Below are 22323 nucleotides of genomic sequence, written 5' to 3' on the forward strand. Positions count from 1 at the left end.
CAACTTTCTCTTCTTACAAAACATTAACCTTAATGACTCAAATTAAATTTGAATCGTTGAACGTATTTTGTTTTGTTCAATGTTCCACTGTTAAGTGCCATCTTCTTTGGGCAGATTTTAGTTTGTAGCAGATAGGGCCAGCTTAATAAGTCACCAGGATATTTATATTTCCACCCGATTCGGGCACGAATACCCCCGTGCCTAATTCAATGTACCAGGTAACTTGAAGGCCACAAAGGCAGGTTGATCTCCCAATTATTTAACAGATCAAGTCAAATTCAAATACTTTAACATCGGATTTGAATTTATTTAAAATTTTATTCTAATACATTTAATTTTAAAAAATAAATGATACTCGAGCTTTGAACTAAAGACAAGTCCTGGCGACTATACATTAACTCCACCATCATCAAATGCTTTCTTTTATGGAAGTTTCTAGAATTGAAAACGCGTTGATGATGTAGTTTCTTTGGATTCCCTTGAGAGGGACTGGAACAAAATGAGGAAAAACTCAACAAATGCATATCACCTGAGGCTTCAGACAATCTACAAGACTACAACTCATCCTTCAGATCAGGAGACTCATCTGTACTAGGTTCGGCTTTGCCCTTCGGAGTGCCCGAACCTGCTTTTGTCTCGGCCTCTTCTACATCCTCCTCCTCCTCAATTGTTGCATCCGGACTGATACTTAGGCTAGATTGAACCGAGCTGTAGATGCGCGAGGCGAAATCCTTGGGGTTGGGTAGAGAGAAGCCACTCTCCATTAAAGCTGTCTGATATATAAGCTGAGCCGTTTCCTTCGCACCTTCATCCTGAATATGCACCAGTGTAATGGGTGAAAAAAGATGAAGGAAAATTACTAATGCCTATAGAACATGGCGTCGATCGACATGCATGTTTCGGTTTGAATGTTCATACCTCTGGGTCCTTAACAACTCTCTCACGAAGCTCCTTGATAATTGGGTGCCTCGGGTTGATTTCAAGGATCCTCTTGCCCTTCATGTACGATTGCTTTCTCGCATCTGCTAGTGTTTGAGCTTGCATGATTCTCTCCATGTTAGCGCTCCATCCGAACTTCGATGTGACGACCACACAAGGAGTGTTGTCCAAACGGTTGCTTATTTTCACCTCATCAACTTTGTCAGTGGTAAGTGCACCCTTCCACCATTTGGTTAGTTCCTTAAATGACTCCTTGAGTTCTTTGTTCTTGTCCTTCCCAAGTTTTAGGCCTTCCTTGGACACATTTTGGAACTGTTTTCCTTCATAATCCATCAGGTATTGCATCAGGTATTCGTCAACTGGATCGGTGAAGAAAATGACCTGAAAATAACGAATACCATTAGAAACGAAATAAACCAATACAATCATAGATCATATGGAGTAAAACAAGTAATAGGAAGTTAACAGCTACCAGTTTCGCAGTACCTCATAATTTTGCTTCTTAAGCCTCTCCAGGAACGGAGACTTTTCCAACTGTTCCTTGCTCGTTCCTGTAATGTAGAAGATATCTTTCTGCCCCGATTTCATTCTTGATATGTACTTATCCAGTGAAGTCAGTTTACCATCTGACTTAGTGCTGCGTTGCAATTAATACATTATTAACTACAGAAGACGAAGATTCTTCTGAAGAAATTAAAGATAGCCTCAAAAGCTAATACCTCTGGAAGCGAAGAAGTTTAGACAAGCGATTTCTGTTGGATGCATCCTCAATGATACCGAGTTTAATGGACTTTCCAAATTCATTCCAGAACTTAGTATATTGACCCTTCTTCTCATCATCATCATCGTCTGATTTTTCAACTTCTGCATCCATGTCAATATTCAGGTTCAATCACTAACCGATAAACAACTTAGCATAGAAGGGTTTCAATTTAAAAGTCCTCAGAAGCAATTATGCCATACCTTTCCCGTCTTTGCCACTGGACTCGTCAGGATCCTCCTCAGCAATTTTGCGTATCATATCAAGGGCTTTCCTGATGAGTTTCTTCTTGATTGTTTTCAAACTGCTGTGAGCTTGTAGCATCTCTCGAGATACATTGAGTGGTAGAGTATCAGAATCAACAATACCCTGCTCAATAGGTTATCCAATAATAAACACTATCAGATAACAAGAAAATAAAGTGCTTATTTAAGTCATCTAAAAAAAAACTTAGCATTATCTTCAATTACCTTCAAAAAGCTAAGAAACTTTGGCAAAAGCTCATCAAATTCGTCAGAGATAAATACCCGTCTAACATACAACTTCAAGTTGGATTTAGCTTTATAGTAACTGTCGTACAGATTATGAGGAGCTTTAGGAGGCACGTACAAGACAGCCTTGAATTCAACATCACCTTCAGCGGTGAAGTGGCTCCAGGCCATGGGCTTCTCAGCACTAAAGTCCTTCAGAGTTAACACATATAAACAACAATAAAGGTTAGTAACTTATCCGAAATGTTTTCAGCAGTCTGAAGCTAGGAAATTTATGTCAAATTACCTTTGCCAGAGTGTGATAGAATTTTATGTATTCATCTTCTGTCACATCCTTTGGACTGCGCAACCATATTGCCTTAACATCATTCAGAAGTTCCCATTCGTAAGTAGTTTCCTTCACCGTCTTTTTCTTTGGTTTCTTTTCAGTGTCTTCATCCTCGCCTTTTTCAGCATCTTCATCTTCTCCTTCCTCAGATTTAGTCTTATCAGCTGTTTGTATCAATAAAAGAGAATGAGACCAAATACTTTGATCAGGACATGCACGCTCTGACAGTATTACGATAAAATGGCATCAGCAAGTTTTAAATTAACATAAATATGCTTCTTTCATTGATACATACTGGTTTCCTCCTCATCACCGGAATCATATTCATCTGCAGGAACCTCAACATCAACCTCTTTACTTGCCCAGATAGAGATGGGGAAATTGATGAATTCAGAATATGTCTTCACCAATTCCTGCATATGACAGCCACAGGCAGTCAGGCACGCAGCATGCTTTGTTAACATATCTTCAAAAGCCAAAGCAAAAATAAAAACAAACAAGACTTGAGCTATATTAACCAGGGATTAAAATAGCGGCCGGATAAAGGTGTCGCGGCTGCATCCGAGACCGCTATCGCTGAAAATTGAAAATAGCGATGTGCAGCGGAATCACACCAATAGCGGCCAGTCGCAGCTGCAATTTAACGGATAACGGACAATCGCGGCTATCACGGACCACTATTCCGCTATTCCTATTCCGCTTTTTTTTCCGTTATTTAATTTTTAAAAAATCAGGGTCTTTTTTTAAAAATCAACTCATTTGGAAAAAGTTCACGACCGCGATACTCGTAATAACCGCAATAACATCCGTCATATCCGCAATCGCGATAAACACAACATGATCGAAAACTTGGTCGTGACCGCAATGTAAATCCCTGATATTAACCTTCAATTTGTTTTCCTCTAAGTACTCCTGTGCTTCATCCCTAAGATGCAATCTAATCTCAGTTCCACGGCCCAGTGGTTCATTCCAAGTATCCTCAGAAATTGCAAATGCCCCATCGGCCTTCGATTCCCATACATACCTAAAAAATTATTCATTAAACGATTATTTAAAAATGAGTCAAACACTTTTATTAAAACTACATTAAGGTTTAGCGGTCTCACTGTTTGTCATCGTTGTGCTTACTAATGACTTCAACATAGTCAGCTACAAGATATACGGAGTAAAACCCAACTCCAAACTGCCCAATCAGATTAAGGTCTCCACTGCTCTGCATTTTCTCAACAAAAGCTGCACAGAGAAAATAAACAATCCTTTCTATTTACATAAATAATATTAATAAACTAAAATCACTTAAGGAAATGAATCAAAGATTTATTTACCAGAAGTTCCAGATTTTGCAATTGTTCCCAAGTTCTTGATTAAATCTTCTTTTGTCATTCCTATACCTCTGTCTCGAAGCAAAAGGATTTTCTTCTCTTTATCCAACTTGATCTGCAATTTTCATCAGATTATAAGGCTCAGAAAAGAGAGTTTTACATGCTTCAATACCGAAACAGAATTTCTACATTTACACGCTTCAGTTCTGAAACATAATTTCTACGTTTACATGCTTCTTGTATAACGTTCTTCTAGTTATTCGGTTACCGGAATATTCTACATTTTTATTTCTATAAAATAAAGTTTTAACGCAGAACTAACCTGGATCTCCAGCTTGGCAGCGTCACCTTCGCCCAAAACTTCCTTGTCAGTGAGGGAAAGGAACCTAATCTTGTCCAACGCCTGAATTCCAAAACAAGTATCCATTTAAATTTGGAGTTAAAAAACAAGAACAAAAAAACAATCACCAAAGAATGAAGGAAAACTCACATCAGATGCATTGGAGATCAACTCTCGGAGGAAGATATCCTTGTTGCTATACAGAGAATTAACAATAATATCCATAAGCCGAGACACCTCAGCTTGGAATTCAAATTTCTCTGCATTATTGCGAAGTGATCTAGAAGAGATCGATTCCGATTCCCTACGGGAAAAAATATTTTCCGATTCAAAATAAAAAAAAATGAAATTAAAAGTCATCGAATAGTAAATTCTTAAACAATATCATGCCAACCTTTTAACAACATCAGAATCGGTTTGTAAACCGTGAGGCACAGCGCCGATATTTTCCTCCACTTTTGGAGAGCCTACGGCTCCTCCGTCGGCCTTTGCTTGAACTTTTCTATCTGAAACAACCGTAGATACGGATTCAACATTCAAACGCTAAAGGAGAAATCGATAAAAAAATATATGAAAAGAAAAAACGGCGTAAGCTTACCTTGATTTGAGAGGAGACGGAGAAGGAAAAGAAGAACCAAAGCGGAAGGGACCGCCCACTTCCCCATTGTTTGCTTTTTTAAGCTTCGCCTGAGTGGGATTATGAGTTACAAAAGCTTTCAATATACTGAACTCATAGAATAGTTTAGGAGTGTTCTTAAATAGCTGAGGTTTTAGCATTTCCAAAGATTTTTTTGTTAGATTTTGGGCCTTTTACTAGAATTGGATTATTTTGGTTATTAGTGCCAGCGTGGACGATCTGACGGTCAAAGGTTTTATTTATTGCAACGTGGCGACGTTTTATTGGGAATGCTTAGTTTGTTCGACGTGGAGATTTGGTCGGTCCCACAGGAGAATACATCGACTCCTTCGCTTACTTGGTCAGCGAAGTGGACGATCGAACGGTTTTGCTTTTAGAAACGTGGCACATTATGGTTGGGTCCGGTTCCCTAGGATGATTGGCATGAATTAAGATTTCTATTTATATGGGAATGTTTCGTTCGGGGAATACTGAACTACCACTGACTACTAAATTTAGGCTAAATCTGTTAAAGAAAATACTTAATAAGAATCTTTAAAAGTTAATTGATTTTTTTATTAAAAATACCTGTAATTGAGTTGAATTTAAAAATATCAATTGAATTTTTTTTATTATTAAAATTTAGAGTAAAATATAATAATAGTCTCCAAACTTTTAGGGTACTTGCATTTTGGTCACCCAAATTTTAAAACTTGCAATACAATCATTGAATTTTTAGTTCATTTTCAATAAGGTTCATGTCATTACCTTCCGTTAGTTTTTACTGACGTGACACTTAACTGCCGTTAACTTTCTGAGTTGACAATTTCTTTTCTTCCTCTTCTTGCAACTTCATTTTCTTCTTCTTCTTCTTCTTCTTCAAAACTCTAACTAATCATTTGCAAATCAAAAACACATATTTATAGTAAAAATAAAAAAAAATTCAATCCAAATGAGAAAATATATAAATACAATAATACAATAATCCTGTAAATAAAATGAAAATCATTACCATGTTTACGCATATAAGGAAGTGTTCCCACCTCAAGCAACTTAGCAATTTGGGGGATTCTTTCACACTAAAGATGCAATTCGAACATCTATTCTTTCGCACAGATGGAGATATCTCTTCCCTTATGTAGACACCAGTTTTTTTCGGGTCGAAAATATTACAATAATAATAATAATAATAATAATAATAATAATTATTATTATTATTATTAATATTTTTATAAATTATTATCTACCACTACCTAATCCAACCTACCACTACCCATTACCTAACCACTAATCCCACTCCACTACTACCGAACACCAATATTAATTTGTATAAATCGAACCAATAATTTGGATATGGGGGAGGCAATACAGGGCGTGAATGCACTGAAAGAGTAGTGGGTGAGTATTAAAATTCTTTCGATTTCCCTGTCTCCGTCTCTCTGTCAGTAGTATTTTCCTTCTCTATTTTCCCTCTGTCTCTCTCCTTAACAATCCCTTCATGCGGAACCATAAAGCTGGTAACAAACCCCAGAAAGAGGAAGAGAAGAAGAGAAATTTCTTCCAACAAATCAAAAAAAGAAGAGAGAGAGAGGTGTTATGGCCTCTCAGCCATGGCACAAAACCACCTAGCACCTCCCGGTCTCATCCTCCATTGCCTGTCGCGCCTTCCTTGCCTTGCTTGCTCAGTTCCTCCACTTATAGATGAGCTGAAATCTACTGAATTAACCCACATCAAATACTGTTGTGAAGTGAGTAAACCGACCGAACCGCTCTTCACTCTGATCATCAACAATCTCGCATATGCCCAGGATTTTGTTTCCATCGAAAACATCATGGAAAATCTCAAACGCGAAAAAGCTTGTCGTTTATCCGGTGATTTCTTCCAGAATGTGGTTAAAAATATGGGCACGTCAGAGGTCGAATCAGACGGGCGATCGAGACCCCTTTTTATGACGGGACACGAGACTTGGCCTGGTGTAAAGACCTTCAATGTCGTATTGAGCTTACTCATGAATAATAAACTCTTTGATGTTGTTCACGAGGTTTATGTGAAAGCTCCCGATTTGGGTATTGAAAATGAAGCTTATACTTTGGATATTCTCGTTAAAGGGTTGTGCGAAAATGGAAAACTGGAGTTTACATTCCAACTGCTCGATGGATTTCCTAAACAAAGGTGAAAGCCAAATGTTAGGATTTATACGTTAGTGTATGGGTTGTGTGGAGCAATCTGTTTTGTTTTAAGTGAGAATGCAAATGAATGGAAAAGCCACATGGTTTTGAACCTTGGGTAAATTCTCCATATGATCCTTCAACCATTATGGGTTTTATTTTATTTTATTACTTTATTTTATTTTATGATTTTATTTTTTTCCTTTGATTTATATAATATTTATTTAATACTTTTTATCTAATATTTTTTTTTGATCTTTTAGAGGATTTATTCGATCAAAAATAAGTAATTTGAATCGAGTTTTTAAATTTTAACTTTCGCAATTAAGACAACCGACAAATTAATTGGTACCGAAAGGACAGTACAAGGGTGCTAATCCTTCCTTCACTGTAATTGATTCCCGAACCCAACACATTTCTGGTAAAGCGCAAATCAGGTAAGATGATGTCTGATCCACCTAAATGTTTTTAATTGATGGGTGACGACTACTAATCATTTAATCCAAGTCGAAGTCCAATTCTGGGTCCACCCGAAAGACGACCGCGACACCTTCCATGTCTACCCTTGATTTTGTTGATAGGTTACTGTTTCTCCCAAATCAGGTGAGTTTAGAATGCTTTAGGCTGTATGATCCTAGTCCTACTTCACGAGATGATGATTGTTTATGTTGAAAGTCAAATAAGGTGGCTGTACAATTTGTCAAATTGTGCTACAAATTTCGGTGGAGAGTTGAAGGAAAAAAAACAAAACAATTAATTCCACCGAAAAATTGGTTGAAAAAGTTGAATGGTAAAATCTCAATTTTAGTCATTGTAATTTAGGATATTTACAAATTAGTCCTTAAGCTTCAACTATAAATACCCTAGCTCATTTAGCTTCAGAACCATCCCAAAGCATTCTAGCTTTCTTCAAATACTAGAGATAATTTAGAGAGTTTCTTGAGAGTTGTTTTCTCCTTTTTATCAAGAGAGAATTATCATTATTTTCACCTTGATAGATCGAGATCGGTTGTAATTCCTATTTTCTCATAGTGAAATTCTTTTACCGTTGCCCGTGGTTTTTTATCATATATTATTTAGGGGTTTTCCACGTAAATTTTGTGTCTTCTTTATCTTCAATTTTATTTTCTCAAATTATCAGTTGCGATTTTGCTCTATCCGATAGCCGTCTTCCTCAACAATTGGTATCAGAGCCAGATTTGAGTGTGTAATATATGCTTATTGTCTTTGTGGTTGCCACTAAAAGGTGGATCCTCCAACATAAGAAAGTAAGAAAATATTACCCATTCTTTGAAGGTTCTAGAGAACTATTCACGATAGTGAAATAGTGGGAGTTATCAGTAATAGAAGTTATGAAAACAAAATTTGATATTGAAAAATTCAATGGGAGAAATTTCTCATTGTGGAAATTAAAGATGAAAGCTATCCTGAGGACAGACGGTTGTCTAGTAACTATCAGTGAAAGGCCGGTGGATTTCACATATGACAACAAATGGATTGAAATGGACGAGAATGCTATGGCAAACTTTCATCTAGCATTAGCAGATGAAGTATTGTCAAACATCGAGGAGAATAAGACAACTAAGGAGATATATGATCATCTCACCAAATTGTACGAGGCCACATCATTGCACAATAAATTTTCCTTAAGAGAAAATTATTAACTCTCCGTATGCCAGAATCTACTTCAGTGACAGAGCACTTAAATAAACTGAACACTTTATTTTCTCAGCTTACATCATTAAGCTGTAAAATAGAAGAACAAGAACGTGCTGAAGTTCTACTTCAAAGTCTACCGGATTAGTATGATCAACTCATCATCAACTTAACAAACAGTAATGTCACCAGTCTAGTCTTCGATGACGTTGCAACTGCTATTCTACAAGAAAAAAATCGGCGCAAGAACAAGGAAGACAGACAAGTAAATCTACAACAAGCATAAGCGTTGACAACGATAACAACGATGAGAGGGAGATCAATAGAACGTGACAAAGCAGCAGTGACAAACATGGTAGATCGAAGTCGAGGAGCAAGAAGAATTTAAAGTGTTACAACTGTGGAAAGAAGGGTCACTTGAAGAAGGATTATTGGAGTCTAAATAAAAACTCCAATCTACAAGGCAGTACCGCAAACACTTCAGATGATGGAAATGCTCTATGATGTGAAGCGTCAACCACCGTGGAAGGCAGAAAAAAATTTGCAGATATATAGCTCATTGATTTGGGAGCAACATATCACATGATCTCAAGAAGAGAATGGTTCCATCATTATGAACATGTCTTAGGAGGATCTGTGTATTGTTGCAATGATCATGCCTTAGATATCGTTGGTGTGGGAACCATTAAATTGAAGATGTATGATGAAACAATTAAAGTTGTTTGAGATGTGCGGCACGTGAAAGGCCTGAAGAAAAATTTATTATCATACGGATTGTTGGATAATAATGCAAGCAAGATTGAAACACGGAAATGAATCATGAAGGTGTTCCGTAGAGCACTTGTGGTGTTGAAATGTGAAAAGATAGCTGCAAACTTATACATGCTGAAGGGAGAGACTTTGCTAGAAGAAGAATCCTCTGTTGCCTCATGTAGTTCAGATTCTACAATGCTATGGCATCAGAAACTTGGACACATGTCAGAACAAGGAATGAAAGTCCTTGTGCAGTAAAAGCTACTTCTAGGCTTAACAAATGTATCACTTCCTTTGTGTGAGCATTGCATAACAAGTAAGCAACACCGGTTGAAATTCAACACATCAAATTATAGAGGTAAAAGTGTTCTAGAATTGGTTCACTCTGACGTATGGCAAGTACCAGTACATCCCTAGGCGGAGCAAAATATTTTGTCTCATTTATTGATGACTACTCTAGGAGATGTTGGGTGTACCATATTAAGAAGAAGTCAGATGTGTTTTCAATTTTCAAAAACTTCAAGGTGCAGGTGGAACTTGATTCTGGAAATAAAATCAAGTGTTTCAGAACAGATAATGAAGGAGAATACACAAGTGAAGAATTTGATGACTTTTGCAAGAAAGAATACATCAAAAGACAGTTCACAGTGGCGAACACTCCTCAACAAAATAGAGTGGCAGAGCGGATGAACAAAACCTTGTTAGAAAGAACAAGAGCAATATTGAGGGATGTAGGCCTAGAAAAATCATTCTGGGTAGAAGCAGTCAATACCGCCTGTTATTTGGTGAATCGAGCTCCATCAACTGCAATAGAGCTGAATACACCAATGGAGATGTGGACTGGTAAACCAACTGATTATTCAAACCTCCATGTATTTGGAAGTATTGTGTACGTGATGTACAACTCCCAAGAAATTTCAAAGCTGGATCCAAAATTCAGGAAATGCAAATTCTTGGGGTATGCTGATGGAGTAAAGGGGTATCGCTTGTGGGATCCCACTACCCGCAAAGTGATCATTAGCAGGGATGTTATATTTGTAGAAGATAAACTACAAAGAAAAGAAGAAGATGGTAGCGCTGAAAAGTCAGAGACTACACAGACACATATGGAAAAGGATGTTGAACAAGGAGATTCTTCTGAAGAAGAACCAGCACATGAAGAACAAGAACCAGAGAGTTCTGAAACTCCAACAACTCGTAAATCAGATCGTGTGAGAAGACGTCCCAATTGGCACTTAGATTATGTTATAGAAGGAAATATTGCATACTGCCTTTTAACAGAGGACGGTGAGCCATCAACATACTAGGAGGCAATAAACAACTCAGATGCTTCACTATGGATGATGGCGATGCAAGAAGAAATCGAAGCCCTTTATAAAAATAATACATGGGACCTTGTGTCACTACCACAAGGAAGGAAGCCAATTGGTAACAAATGGGTCTTCAAAATCAAGCGAAATGGTGGCGATCAAGTTGAGAGGTATCGTGCAAGACTGGTGGTCAAAGGATATGCTCAAAAAGAAGATATTGATTTCAATGAAATATTTTCTCCTGTGGTTCGACTAACAATAGTTCGAGTAGTCTTGGCAATGTGTGCTACATTGAATTTACATCTAGAGCAGCTAGATGTTAAAACAACTTTTCTTCATGGAAATCTTGAAGAAGAGATTTACATGCTCCAGCCTGAAGGTTTTGAAGAAAAAGAAAAGAAGAACTTGGTTTGCAGGTTGAACAAATCTCTGTACTATCTAAAGCAGACGCCGAGGTGTTGGTATAAGAGATTTGATTCCTTCATTATGTGCCTTGGATACAACAGACTTAATGCAGACCCTTGTGCTTATTTCAAGAGGTCTGGTGATAATGATTTTGTTATATTATTGTTGTATATGGATGACATGTTGGTTGTAGGACCCAATAAAGATCATATTGAAGAATTGAAGGCACAACTGGCTAGGAAATTTGAAATGAAGGACTTGGGATCAGCAAATACGATTCTAGGGATGCAAATTCACCGAGACAGAAGTAATAGGAAGATTTGGCTTTCACAAAAGAATTACTTGAAGAAGATCTTGTCACGATTCAATATGCAAGATTGTAAGCCAATTTCTACCCCTCTTCCTATTAACTTCAAATTATCCCCCAGTATGAGTCCTAACAGTGAAGAAGAGAGGATGAAGATGTCTCGAGTACCGTATGCATCAGTAGTGTGAAGTTTAATGTTCACTATGATATGCACAAGACCAGACATTGCACAAGTAGTAGGAGTGGTTAGTCGGTACATGGTGAATCCAGGCAAAGAGCATTGGAATACAGTAAAGAGGGTTTGAGATACATCAAAAGGACCTCAAATATTGCATTATGTTATGGAGTATCAAATTTACTTATCAATGGGTATGTTGATTATGACTATGCAGGGGATTTGGATAAAAGCAAATCTACTACAGGATATGTGTTCAAAATTACTGGTGGAGCTGTAAGCTGGGTTTCAAAATTATAGTCAGTTGTGGCTACGTCAACAACAGAAACATAATATGTAGCAGTTATACAAGCCAGTAAAGAAACAATTTGGTTGAAGATGTTATTGGAGGAACTTGGGCATAATCAAGAGTATGTCTCTCTATTTTGTGACAGTCAAAGCGCCTTGCATCTAGCAAAGAATCCTGCATTTCATTCAAGGACAAAGCACATACGAGTTAAGTACCATTTCATTCGTGAAAAGGTTGAAGAAGGGACGATAGATATACAGAAGATCCATACCAAAGACAACATAGCAGATTTCATGACGAAGACAATCAATGCTGATAAATTTACTTGGTGTTGATCCTCCTGTGGCCTGACAGAAACATGAGCAACATAAGGTACAAGGTAGAAAGAATGTTGTGAAGATATGATTGTTCAAATCAAATCTTCAAGTGGGAGATTGTTGAAAGTCAAATAAGGTGGCTATACAATTTGTCAAATTGTGCTGTAAATTTCGGTGGAGAGTTGAAGGAAAAAAAACAAAACAATTAATTCCACCGAAAAATTGGTTGAAAAAGTTCAATGGTAAAATCTCAATTTTAGTCATTGTAATTTAGGGTATTTACATATTAGTCCTTAAGCTTCAACTATAAATACCCTAGCTCATTTAGCTTCAAAACCATCCCAAAGCATTCTAGCTTTCTTCCAATACTAGAGAGAATTTAGAGAGTTTCTTGAGAGTTGTTTTCTCCTTTTTATCAAGAGAGAATTATCATTGTTTTCTCCTTGATAGATCGAGAGAGGTTGTAATTCCTATTTTCTCATAGTGAAATTCTTCTACCTTTTCCCGTGGTTTTTACCCTATATTATTTAGGGGTTTCCACGTAAATTTTGTGTCTTCTTTATCTTTAATTTTATTTTCTCAAATTATCAGTTGCGATTTTGCTCTATTCGATAGCCATCTTCTGCAACAGTTAACGCCTCTATGTAGGCTTGTAAATGAATCGAACGAACACAAACTAGGTATGTTCATGTTCGTTTAATTTTAACCGAACAAATGAACGAACACGAACATAAATGAACACAAAATTTATTGTTTGTATTCGTTCATTTAAATGATAAACGAACACAAATGAACGAACGTAAACGAACACAATAAATGAACATAAACATAATGTAAATGAACATAAATGAAAATAGATTTTTTCTTTTTTCTTAACAATTTTACGATTATATTTTATTTAATTGTCTTGGTGTTTTTTTATTTGTATTTAAAATTAATTGAATTTTAAAATATTAATTAGTATCATATTAAAATTTATTGGGCCTTAATAATTTAAATAGGTTTAGAGAAATTGAGATAAACATAAATGAACACATATAAACGAACACAAATGAATGAACATAAATTAACATAAATGAACAAATATAAATGAACATATTACCGAATGTTCATGAACGTAAATGAATGAACAAGCCCTCTGTTTGTGTTCGTTCATTTAATTAAACAAACACAAAATCTTGTTCATGTTCGTTCGTTTAATAAATAAACAAATATAAACAAACTTCCCACCGAACATTTCGTTGAATGTTTGGTTCGTTTACAGGACTACCTCTATGATTGTATATCTGCTGTATTGTGGCGTGATGTGAAGGAAATCAATATTTCTTCTAAAAACTGTCCAGTATTCCCCACTCTTCTCTTCACTAGCCAATAACTGCAGACACTGAAATTGAACATCGATGGCGAAATGAAGGTTCCAACTAATGCCTGTTTACCAAACCTCAAGACTCTACATCTTATAAAACTCGTATTTGTACATGGTTCTTCAATTCTTAGGTTAATTTCCAGTTGCCACGTCCTTGAAGATTTGTCTCTTGATCTATGTGATTTTCATAACACAACTGTGCTCAGTATTCATAATCTTTCGCTCAAAAGTCTATCTCTAACTTTTCTAGAGATTAATACTCCGAGTGTCATCGTTTTACGGTGCTTTGAGCTAGTAGCCGAAGGCTATACTTTTGGTAACAGGTGTTGTCTAAAAAAAAGCTTATAGTTCCATCTATCCATCTAATATGGGTGCAAGTGCAACATCTGGTGTGGGTCGTGTACGTGGTGCAACCATCTTTTTCAAGCAATTTACAATTTACAAGATCTGACTTTGTTCATTAATGATGCTGAAACGGTTAGTGGATATATCTTTTAACATCAAGTTGAGATGCTTTTCGGAAGCTGTATAGAACCAGGGCTTACATTTCCCAGCCTTGTTAAACTGGAACTTCTAAATTCTGATGGAGATTGGAAAGGAACCTGGATTGTGGAGTTTTTTTGTGTCACGTGCCTAATCTTAAGAAGCATACACTGGATCTGGTATGAAAGCTTCTCTAAATTCATACTTTCTCATATTTAAATGTATGATAAAAATAAATCCACTAGCCTTTCTTCTTGTTTTGTTTTGTGTGTGAGAGTTTAGGGTGATCCTGTAGAAGGATTCAGGGTAGAACCTACGGAAGTGCCTTCGTGTCTGTTGTTTAAGCTCGGGGAGATTGAGATTCCGTTCTTTGAGGGAGACCAACATATGTTAGCAATTTGAAGAAGAAGAAGAAGAAGAAGCTGCAAGAAGAAGAAGAAAAGAAGCTGCAAAAAGCAAGAAGAAGAAGCTGCAAGAAGATGAAGAAAAGAAGATGTCACGTCAGAGAGTTAACGGCAGTTAAGTGCCACATCAACAAAAACTAACGGGAGATAACAACGGCGATCTTATTGAAAATGAACTAAAAGTTCGATAATTGTATTGCAAGTTTCAAAAATTGGGTGACCAAAATATAAGTGCCCTAAAAGTTTAGGGATTATTTTTATATTTTACCCTAAAATTTAATTAACGAAAATCGTCATTATCAATTTACACTCACACCCCTTACATACGTGATATTTAAACATGAGACTCAAAAGGTAATAATAATCACTTAAGAAATGTGTCGAGTCGACATTCGCCCGACAAAAAACAAGTGTCGTTGTTTTCTAAATCTCATCTCGAAAAAATAAGTGTTTATATTCTGAGATAAGATAAAAAAAACGAAATTAAAAGAGTCACCACCAATCATTTATCAAGGTGTGATTGGTCACCAAAATGTTATGTTATTTTAAAAAAATATAAGAATAGTATTAAAATAACACAAAAAAGGGTATGATTACCATAAAATGATTTCGGGAGTCGGTTAAGTGTGGAAAATGATTAACACTCCCACAACGCCCAAAATTGGTACCTTTGTTTATTAATTAATTGTCTTTGCAGTAAAAATTTATAAATTTGAGTTTAATTTAATTATTAAACCATGAAAATAAAAAACTCTAGATTAATACTGTAAATACCTAATATGTTAAATACTATAAATGTAAAAAATATTTAAAAATATTAAAGATCATGGATTAAATTGTAAAGTATCTAAATTGATGGTCATAATTCGAAATATCATGAAATATAGGTATTAACAGTGTTATTTAACCTTTATTACTAATTGGGGTTAAAATATAACTTATTAAAATCTAAGGGATTAAAATGAATATTTTACCATAAATATATATACATACAATTAATGACTAAAATAAAAATAAATAAAATTTGAGAACCGAATTAGGTACACAGAAACAAGCTTTCAGTGATCAAAATGGAAGAATTACAATATACAGGGACCATAGGTGTAATTTACCCATGCGTGAATTTACTCAGAGCTCCCTCCCCAAAACGACGTAGTTTCGGGGAGGGTATAAATAGGCCATAACCGGCCATTTAAGGTCATCTCCCTCATTTTGTCATTTTGCTTCTCTCTATAAAGATAGAAAAACTCTCCCCTTTCTCTAGCTTTCCCTCACCGAAGGAATGCTGGTTATCGGCCGATAACCTGTAACATCCTTAATACCGGGTTAGTGATCAAATTGTAAAGTTTCAGAATTTGGTGACTAGAGTAGAACAATGGATTAGTTCAATGATTTATTCGGAAATAAATCATAAAAGTTGTTAGTAATTATTAGATGAATTGAAGGGCAAAAGGGTTATTTGTAAGGAAAATAATTAAATATGGTTATATATATACGTGGGTGGGAGGGAGAAGAAATCAAAAGGTTCCAGAGTTCTATTCTCTTCTCTTCTTCCTTCTTCATACGTGAAGGCTTGAACCAAAGGTGAGTCTTCTATTTAGATAATTTCTGGTTATATTTAAGGTTGGGTTATGATCATTAGATGATAACTAAGCTTAAGGAAAGCTTATCTTAAAATCAAAAGATAAATAAGTTAGGGAAGATTAAAGATTTGGAGTTCTTGAGTGAAATATTGAAATAGAGTTTATAATAAGAATTGAAAGTTGAATTTGACTTGCCATAAATAAGAATAAGAGATTTATGAAGTTAGAAAGGATTAATAACAAAGTTGAAAGTTTAGTAAGATTATTAAATTTTAAAAATCATGATAAAATATGGAAGATAAAGATGGTTTATATGGATATAAGTTGGTTTAAGTAATGGTAGTTGAGTTTAATGACATGATAGGGGCTTAAAATAGAAGATTTGAGTGAAGAGTTGATGGTTTTCGGGCTTAAAATGCAAATTCTAGGCAAGGTGTATCGATGCACATTTAATGTGTATCAATGCACTCTTTAAAGAAGAAACATTGAATGCAATTAGTGCATCGATGCATCCCCTTAAAATGAAAATATCGAAGGTGATTTGTGTATCGATGCATGGGTAGTGCATCGATGCACATGTCAAAGAATGCATCGATGCATTGTAGAATGTATCGATGCACTTCAAGGGGAAATAGAAATAGACCTTTCTTTTGGTCTAAGAAATGTTAGATTAGAGGATATCAATTGGATATTGATATGTATCAATGTATGGTTATGTAGATATCGAGCATGAACAAGTTCCGGAACGATTATCAAGTTAAGATTCGATCGAAAGAGAGGAAATCATAAAAGTGGATTGGAACGTAGTGAGGCCAAGGTGAGTGCATCTTATTTTTATAAGATTATATGGAAATTGGACTTGTGATAAGTCTATTTCCTATAGTAATAGCTCATTAAGTTTTTATTATAAGTATGTTAACAACATGAAGTGTATGTATGTTTGATTATATGAATTGATATGTTTTTGTATGTGCTATGTGAATTATGTAAAAACACTATTAAATGTTAATGGAAGAATATAAAATAAGTTATGAAATTATAGGAATATAGAAGATAAGTCAAGTGATATATAGAAATGGAAATAGATGTCTATGAAGAGTCATAAGAGAATAAATATAAGTCATATGATAATGAAATATAAGATTATATGAATACATGGTTATGAGAATTAGTATAATAGAGTTTTTTTGATTTAATGAGAGTTAAGGGAACTAAATAAGATTGAATTATAGAATGAAATGAGAATAGTATATCATTTAAGAAACTTGAATATAAAGGGATGATACGAATTTTGATTTAATGAGAGTTAAGGGAACTAAATAAGATTGAATTATAGAATGAAATGAGAATAGTATATCATTTAGGAAACTTGAATATAAAGGGATGATACGAATATATAAGATAAGTTATATGCTAAATATTTATAGAGCTATATGAAAAGGTTATAAGGAATATATGAAATTGAATTAAGTAAATAGATTAAATTAATATATAAATAAAATACTATTAAATGATATATGTTTATAAATACGATATAGTTTATGTAATCTAAGGGAATACAAAGAAATGAAGCGTATGGTAGATGATATGACATAATTTATTATATACATATATGATATATGTTATAAAGTAATATGAAAGGATTCAGAAAATTGATATAAGTTATGTGGAAGTGTTATAGGTGTTTCTATGTGCTATAGGAAGTATATATGATCATATGTGAACAAGATATGATATGCATGTTATATGGTATGGATCTATGTGACTACGTGAGAAAGAATATAAGATATGTGACATGTAAATGTGAATCATATGAAAATGCTCTATGCGTAAGTGAACTATGTGTATATATGAATATGTGAAATGACATAAATGATAATGCCCATGTTATGTGTCATGGGAACTAGGGGTATAGTTGGCATGCCAAGAGTCGAGGGTCTACGCGGTCCTTCGGGACATACAATGATCTTTCGGGATATTTCATAGTGGTCATTCGGGATAAATTTCATAGCCCCTAGTGGGATCCCATACGAGCTGTGGTGACAGCATAGTGCACAACCTCAATAGACTCACATATCTACAGTTTTCACAGATGTACATGGGCTAATAAAGAGATAACAATAAATATATATATTACATGTAAAGTATATGCTTTTGTGATATGAATTGTATGGTTGACATCATGAGATGATGTGTTCATATATGTTTAAATAATTAGAGTTATTTTATAAATGTAATGCCTCACTAAGTCATAAACTTAGCGTGTGATTGTTTCGCACATAGGTTACAGAAGTGAGAAGAGTAAAAAGCAATGTGGAGCAAGACAGGTCAGTTCTCCTTACCGAAGGTCAGATCAGAAGAAAGGTGAATAATATGGACTTTAATATATAAAGTTCTAGTTGACATGTATTCAAAATAATATATTGTATAAGCTCTGAATAGTTCTGTAAATGTTTTGAATAAGTTATATGTTATAAAAATTTAAATTACTCACTATTTTATACAAGTAAATGTTTTGAAAAGTCAATATGACACCTCGGACTCGGATCCGGGTCGGATACGGGTTGGGGTGTTACATTTCATGGTATCAGAGCTATGGTTTAGCCGATTCTAGGTTTGAACTGAAGTCAAATGAGGTTTAAAAATGTGTACATGCCAACTAAAAGTGAAAATTTCTGATCTGATAGTGTAAGGAGTATGTTGTCTTGCTAATAGAATAAGATTTGTATAATATAGTAGAAATTGATTATAGAAATTGTCAAAGTAAAGTAAATCGATAGTTGACAAATCTGATGGTGATAGCAATTCACCTGCCCTGGCCAGACAGGATGAAGAGCGGAAACCTTAGAAAGTGTTTTATAAGATTAGTTTTCTTTGCCCCCAACAAACTCTTTCCCCTAATAAGATTGGTTTTCTTTGCCTGAATTTGTGTAAAAATCCAATAAATCTCTTATCTTTGAAAAGAGAATCTACCATCTTGAGAGAGCATCGTCTGTTTTGATTTGACTCTTGAAATACACCAGGAGGATCTATCCTAATTCCTTACATGTCTCCACATCTAATCAGATTTCAAACAAGTTTACTTGTACCCTATCTTTCTGAGATGTTTAGCAATAAGCTATCGTTCAATCTTAGTTGGCTCCACTAGTTTCTTGTTGTTAAAATTTCAGCGTCCCTTCCGTGGAAAGAAATCTTCATCATTTCTCACTTCTAACTTTGGGCTTTAGAACACAACCTTTATCTTGGGTTAACAAATGAGAATATCATGATCTCAACATTGGTTCAGCACCATAATCACTGGTTCGTAAAACATTTGACAACACATTCATCCTTTCTTGTGGCTTATGCCCATATTTCTCAATCAGTAAACTCTCGCATAGTGTTCAAAGCTATGATGTGACGTCATAAGAATAGTTAAGAACAAAGCTTAGTGGGAATACAAGTAAGACGTTTTGGCTTGTCAACATCGAATCACCATAATAATGCAACTGTATGATGAACAAAGCAATTATGTATAGTCAGCTCCACTGTTACTGTTTCCCCATTTTCATTTTTCATATATTTCTATCTCATTGGAAATATTTTCTCAAATCAATGATCTTTCCACAAGATGATATGGGTCTTCAACATGCCCCAACATTTTCTTCTGAATGATATGAGAATTCAAAATACCCCAACATTTTTACTTGTGGCTGAAGTGGACTTTCAAAATGTCCCAACATTCTAAGTTGTAAGACTTTCTCTCAATGTCTATTTGATTTGAATCTAAAGATATCCACGAGGTCCAACTTTGATAATATCTCATTGTGGGTACTTGTGGCTCTATTTGTGCCCAAATATGTTTATCTTGAATGCTCTCATTCTAGTGTTATTAAACAACAATGTTGTTAAGTAACTTGAGAGATTCTTTTCCTGTTGTCACAAACTTAGGAAGTGATCAATCCTTTTAACAGAAATGTCTGAGATATGTGCCTCTTCTGAATGAGGTGCTTATCTTCTTCTTAATTGGTCATATTCTTGCATTTTTTGTTATGCACTAAGATATATGCCCCTTTTTGAATAGGGTAATCATCTTCTTCTTGAACTTTTGTCACAAAGGGAATGCTATAAGTTCAATTCTTCGACCTTTTAGATATCTCAGACTACTTCTTTCAAGAATGTGAAATGCTTCATTATTCTGACATCGCTTATTCTTTTTCTCCAATAGAGGTATAATAGGCATCAACTTGCTTCAAGAACCTCTCTCATTTGAGACTGCCCTATTTGAAAATGTTTTTCCTCCATTCTTTATCAAAGAATGAAAGAATTTTGTAAAACATTTCCCCTTACAAGTTCAAAATTGAATCAAATCATAATCAAGAGTTCAAAGAATATCAAAAGAATCAACAGCTCTGTAAGGTTTTGGAGTTACAGTTCTTTGACAAGTATCAAAATTAATGGGTTAGTTTCAGGTTGACTTTCATATTTTCTATGGTTTCATCTATTAAAGATGTCACTCTTTTCTCGCTCTTTGTGAACATTGCTACATACCTCACTTTCTTGAATTGGTATTTTAACCGGATGCGGACAAAATGACGTAACTAGTATAGCCAATTTGTAATATCCCAAAATCCGGATAGTGACTAAAATGAGAATTTTGAAAGTTTTGTGCTCAATTTTAAAATAAGTTAAAGTTCTGGGATTTAAGTAAAGAATTTTGATGATGGATTAAATAGCATAGATGGATAATTAAAGGGGCAATTTAGTCTTTTTAGCTTAAAGGATATTTTTCCCCTTTAAATAAGAGTTATACACGTGGGTTTTGGGAGATTTCTGGAAGTCTTCTTCTTGCTCTCTTCTTTTTCTTCCCGTAGCTCGAGCTTAAAGGTAAGTTTGATTTGTAGTTGTTAATCTCTTGAATTTATAAGTTGGTTTTGAATCTTTGGGGGTTATATAAGCTTAAAGAAAGCTTATATAAGCTTAAAACATCAAGAAGAGAGAATTAGAAAGGAATTTCTATTAAGAGTTTAGAAATGAACTCTTGATATATAATGGTTTTTGAAATTCTAAAGATGAATTTGACTTATCCTCAACTTAATTAAGAGATATGAAGTAATGGAATTGAATTTAGACAAGTAGAAAATTTAGTATGATTCTTGAATTCCATATGAAAGATAGAATTTTGAGTTTAAAGAAGTAATTATGGAGTAGAAATGAGTTTAAGTATGTATATGAAAGTTAGGAATATGGAAGAAGGTGAAAGATGAAGAGTTGAGCTGAAAAGAGAGTGAATTTCGTGCTTAAAATAGAATTTCTGAGTTATGTGCATCGATGTATCTTCAATGTGTGTCGATGCACTCTCAAATAAATGAACATCGAATGGAATTAATGCATCGATGCATAAGGAGTGCATTGATGCATCCCCTTAAGAATAAAACATCGAAGGTGATTTGTGTATCGATGCACAGGTAGTGCATCGATGCATATGTTAAGGAATGCATCGATACACTGTAGAGTGCATCGATGCATATGTTTATTAAAAGATTAAAATAGTTTTCTTTTAGCCTAAGAATTAATAGTTTAGAATATATTAATTAGTATACTGATATGTATCAATATATTACTATGTAGATTCAGAGCTCAAACGAGTTCCGGAATCATTGACAAGTAAGATCGATCCAGGGGAAAGATAAGAGATTGATATTGACTAGTGAGGCCAGGTGAGTACATATTAGTGATATATAGTGTTGAATGGAAATAAGACTTGCGATGAGTCTATTTCCTAGAGTAATATGCATGAAGTCATGAACATGATTATGTGTTTGTCATAATTATATGTGTTATATGTGATTATATGTATTACATTAATTATATGTATGTATGACTAAATATATTGATACGCTTTGTACATGCTATATGATTTGTGTAAAACACTATTATGTAATAATGGAAGAACATGAAATAAGTTCTATGATAAAGACATAAAGAATGAAATGAACATGTGACATAAGCTACAAGTTAATGAATCATTGATATATATATATATATATGTGTGTGTGTGTGTAAACATAAGATAACCAAGTATAAGTCATATTATATGGTATAAGTGATTACACGAGAAAGGTTAAGAGACTCTATGAGGATAGTATAAATTTGAGGGCATAAACATAAGTAATGATACATAAGTTATATAGGGAAGATTTATATACTTAAAGGAAACTACAGGTTATGAGTTATAAAGTGAAGAATTACAAAACTTTATGAAAGAGTATTATAGAAGTCATGGAAATTGAACTAAATAAATAGATAAAACTAGTATATAGATGATGTA

The 22323-nt window shown here is 34.6% G+C and overlaps 2 protein-coding genes across 2 annotated transcripts; one reads left to right on the plus strand and one right to left on the minus strand.

Moving 5' to 3' along the window:
• Nucleotides 1-539: 539 nt before the first annotated feature.
• On the minus strand, nt 540-4922 carry LOC120126384 (endoplasmin homolog). The gene is made up of 15 exons (XM_039144595.1): nt 4779-4922; nt 4575-4686; nt 4331-4484; nt 4163-4243; nt 3844-3955; nt 3625-3751; nt 3404-3542; nt 2814-2931; nt 2477-2682; nt 2170-2382; nt 1903-2068; nt 1659-1803; nt 1426-1576; nt 919-1320; nt 540-812 (listed from the first exon to the last, which is right to left on the minus strand). Exons 1-15 carry the CDS (start codon nt 4843-4845, stop codon nt 555-557), a joined length of 2451 nt encoding a protein of 816 aa, XP_039000526.1. The 5' UTR covers nt 4846-4922; the 3' UTR covers nt 540-554.
• A 1484-nt stretch (nt 4923-6406) lies between these two features.
• LOC120126462 (pentatricopeptide repeat-containing protein At3g14580, mitochondrial-like) lies at nt 6407-6973 on the plus strand. Its single transcript, XM_039144651.1, has one exon. It carries the CDS (start codon nt 6407-6409, stop codon nt 6971-6973), a length of 567 nt encoding a protein of 188 aa, XP_039000582.1.
• Nucleotides 6974-22323: the final 15350 nt, after the last annotated feature.

The sequence above is a fragment of the Hibiscus syriacus genome, unplaced genomic scaffold (assembly GCF_006381635.1).
Source record: "Hibiscus syriacus cultivar Baekdansim isolate YM2019G1 unplaced genomic scaffold, ASM638163v2 tig00110458_pilon, whole genome shotgun sequence".
Classification (NCBI taxonomy): Eukaryota; Viridiplantae; Streptophyta; class Magnoliopsida; order Malvales; family Malvaceae; genus Hibiscus; species Hibiscus syriacus.

Excerpts from the sequence above, each read along its gene's own strand:
- LOC120126384 (XM_039144595.1), bottom strand. The coding sequence starts at position 4,845 with ATGGGGAAGTGGGCGGTCCCTTCCGCTTTGGTTCTTCTTTTCCTTCTC. Across the intron at positions 4,485-4,574 it reads GATTCTGATGTTGTTAAAAG|GGAATCGGAATCGATCTCTT; the intron begins GTTGGCATGATA and ends TTTTTCCCGTAG. Across the intron at positions 2,932-3,403 it reads TAGAGGAAAACAAATTGAAG|GAATTGGTGAAGACATATTC; the intron begins GTTAATATCAGG and ends TGTCATATGCAG.
- LOC120126462 (XM_039144651.1), top strand. The coding sequence starts at position 6,407 with ATGGCACAAAACCACCTAGCACCTCCCGGTCTCATCCTCCATTGCCTG.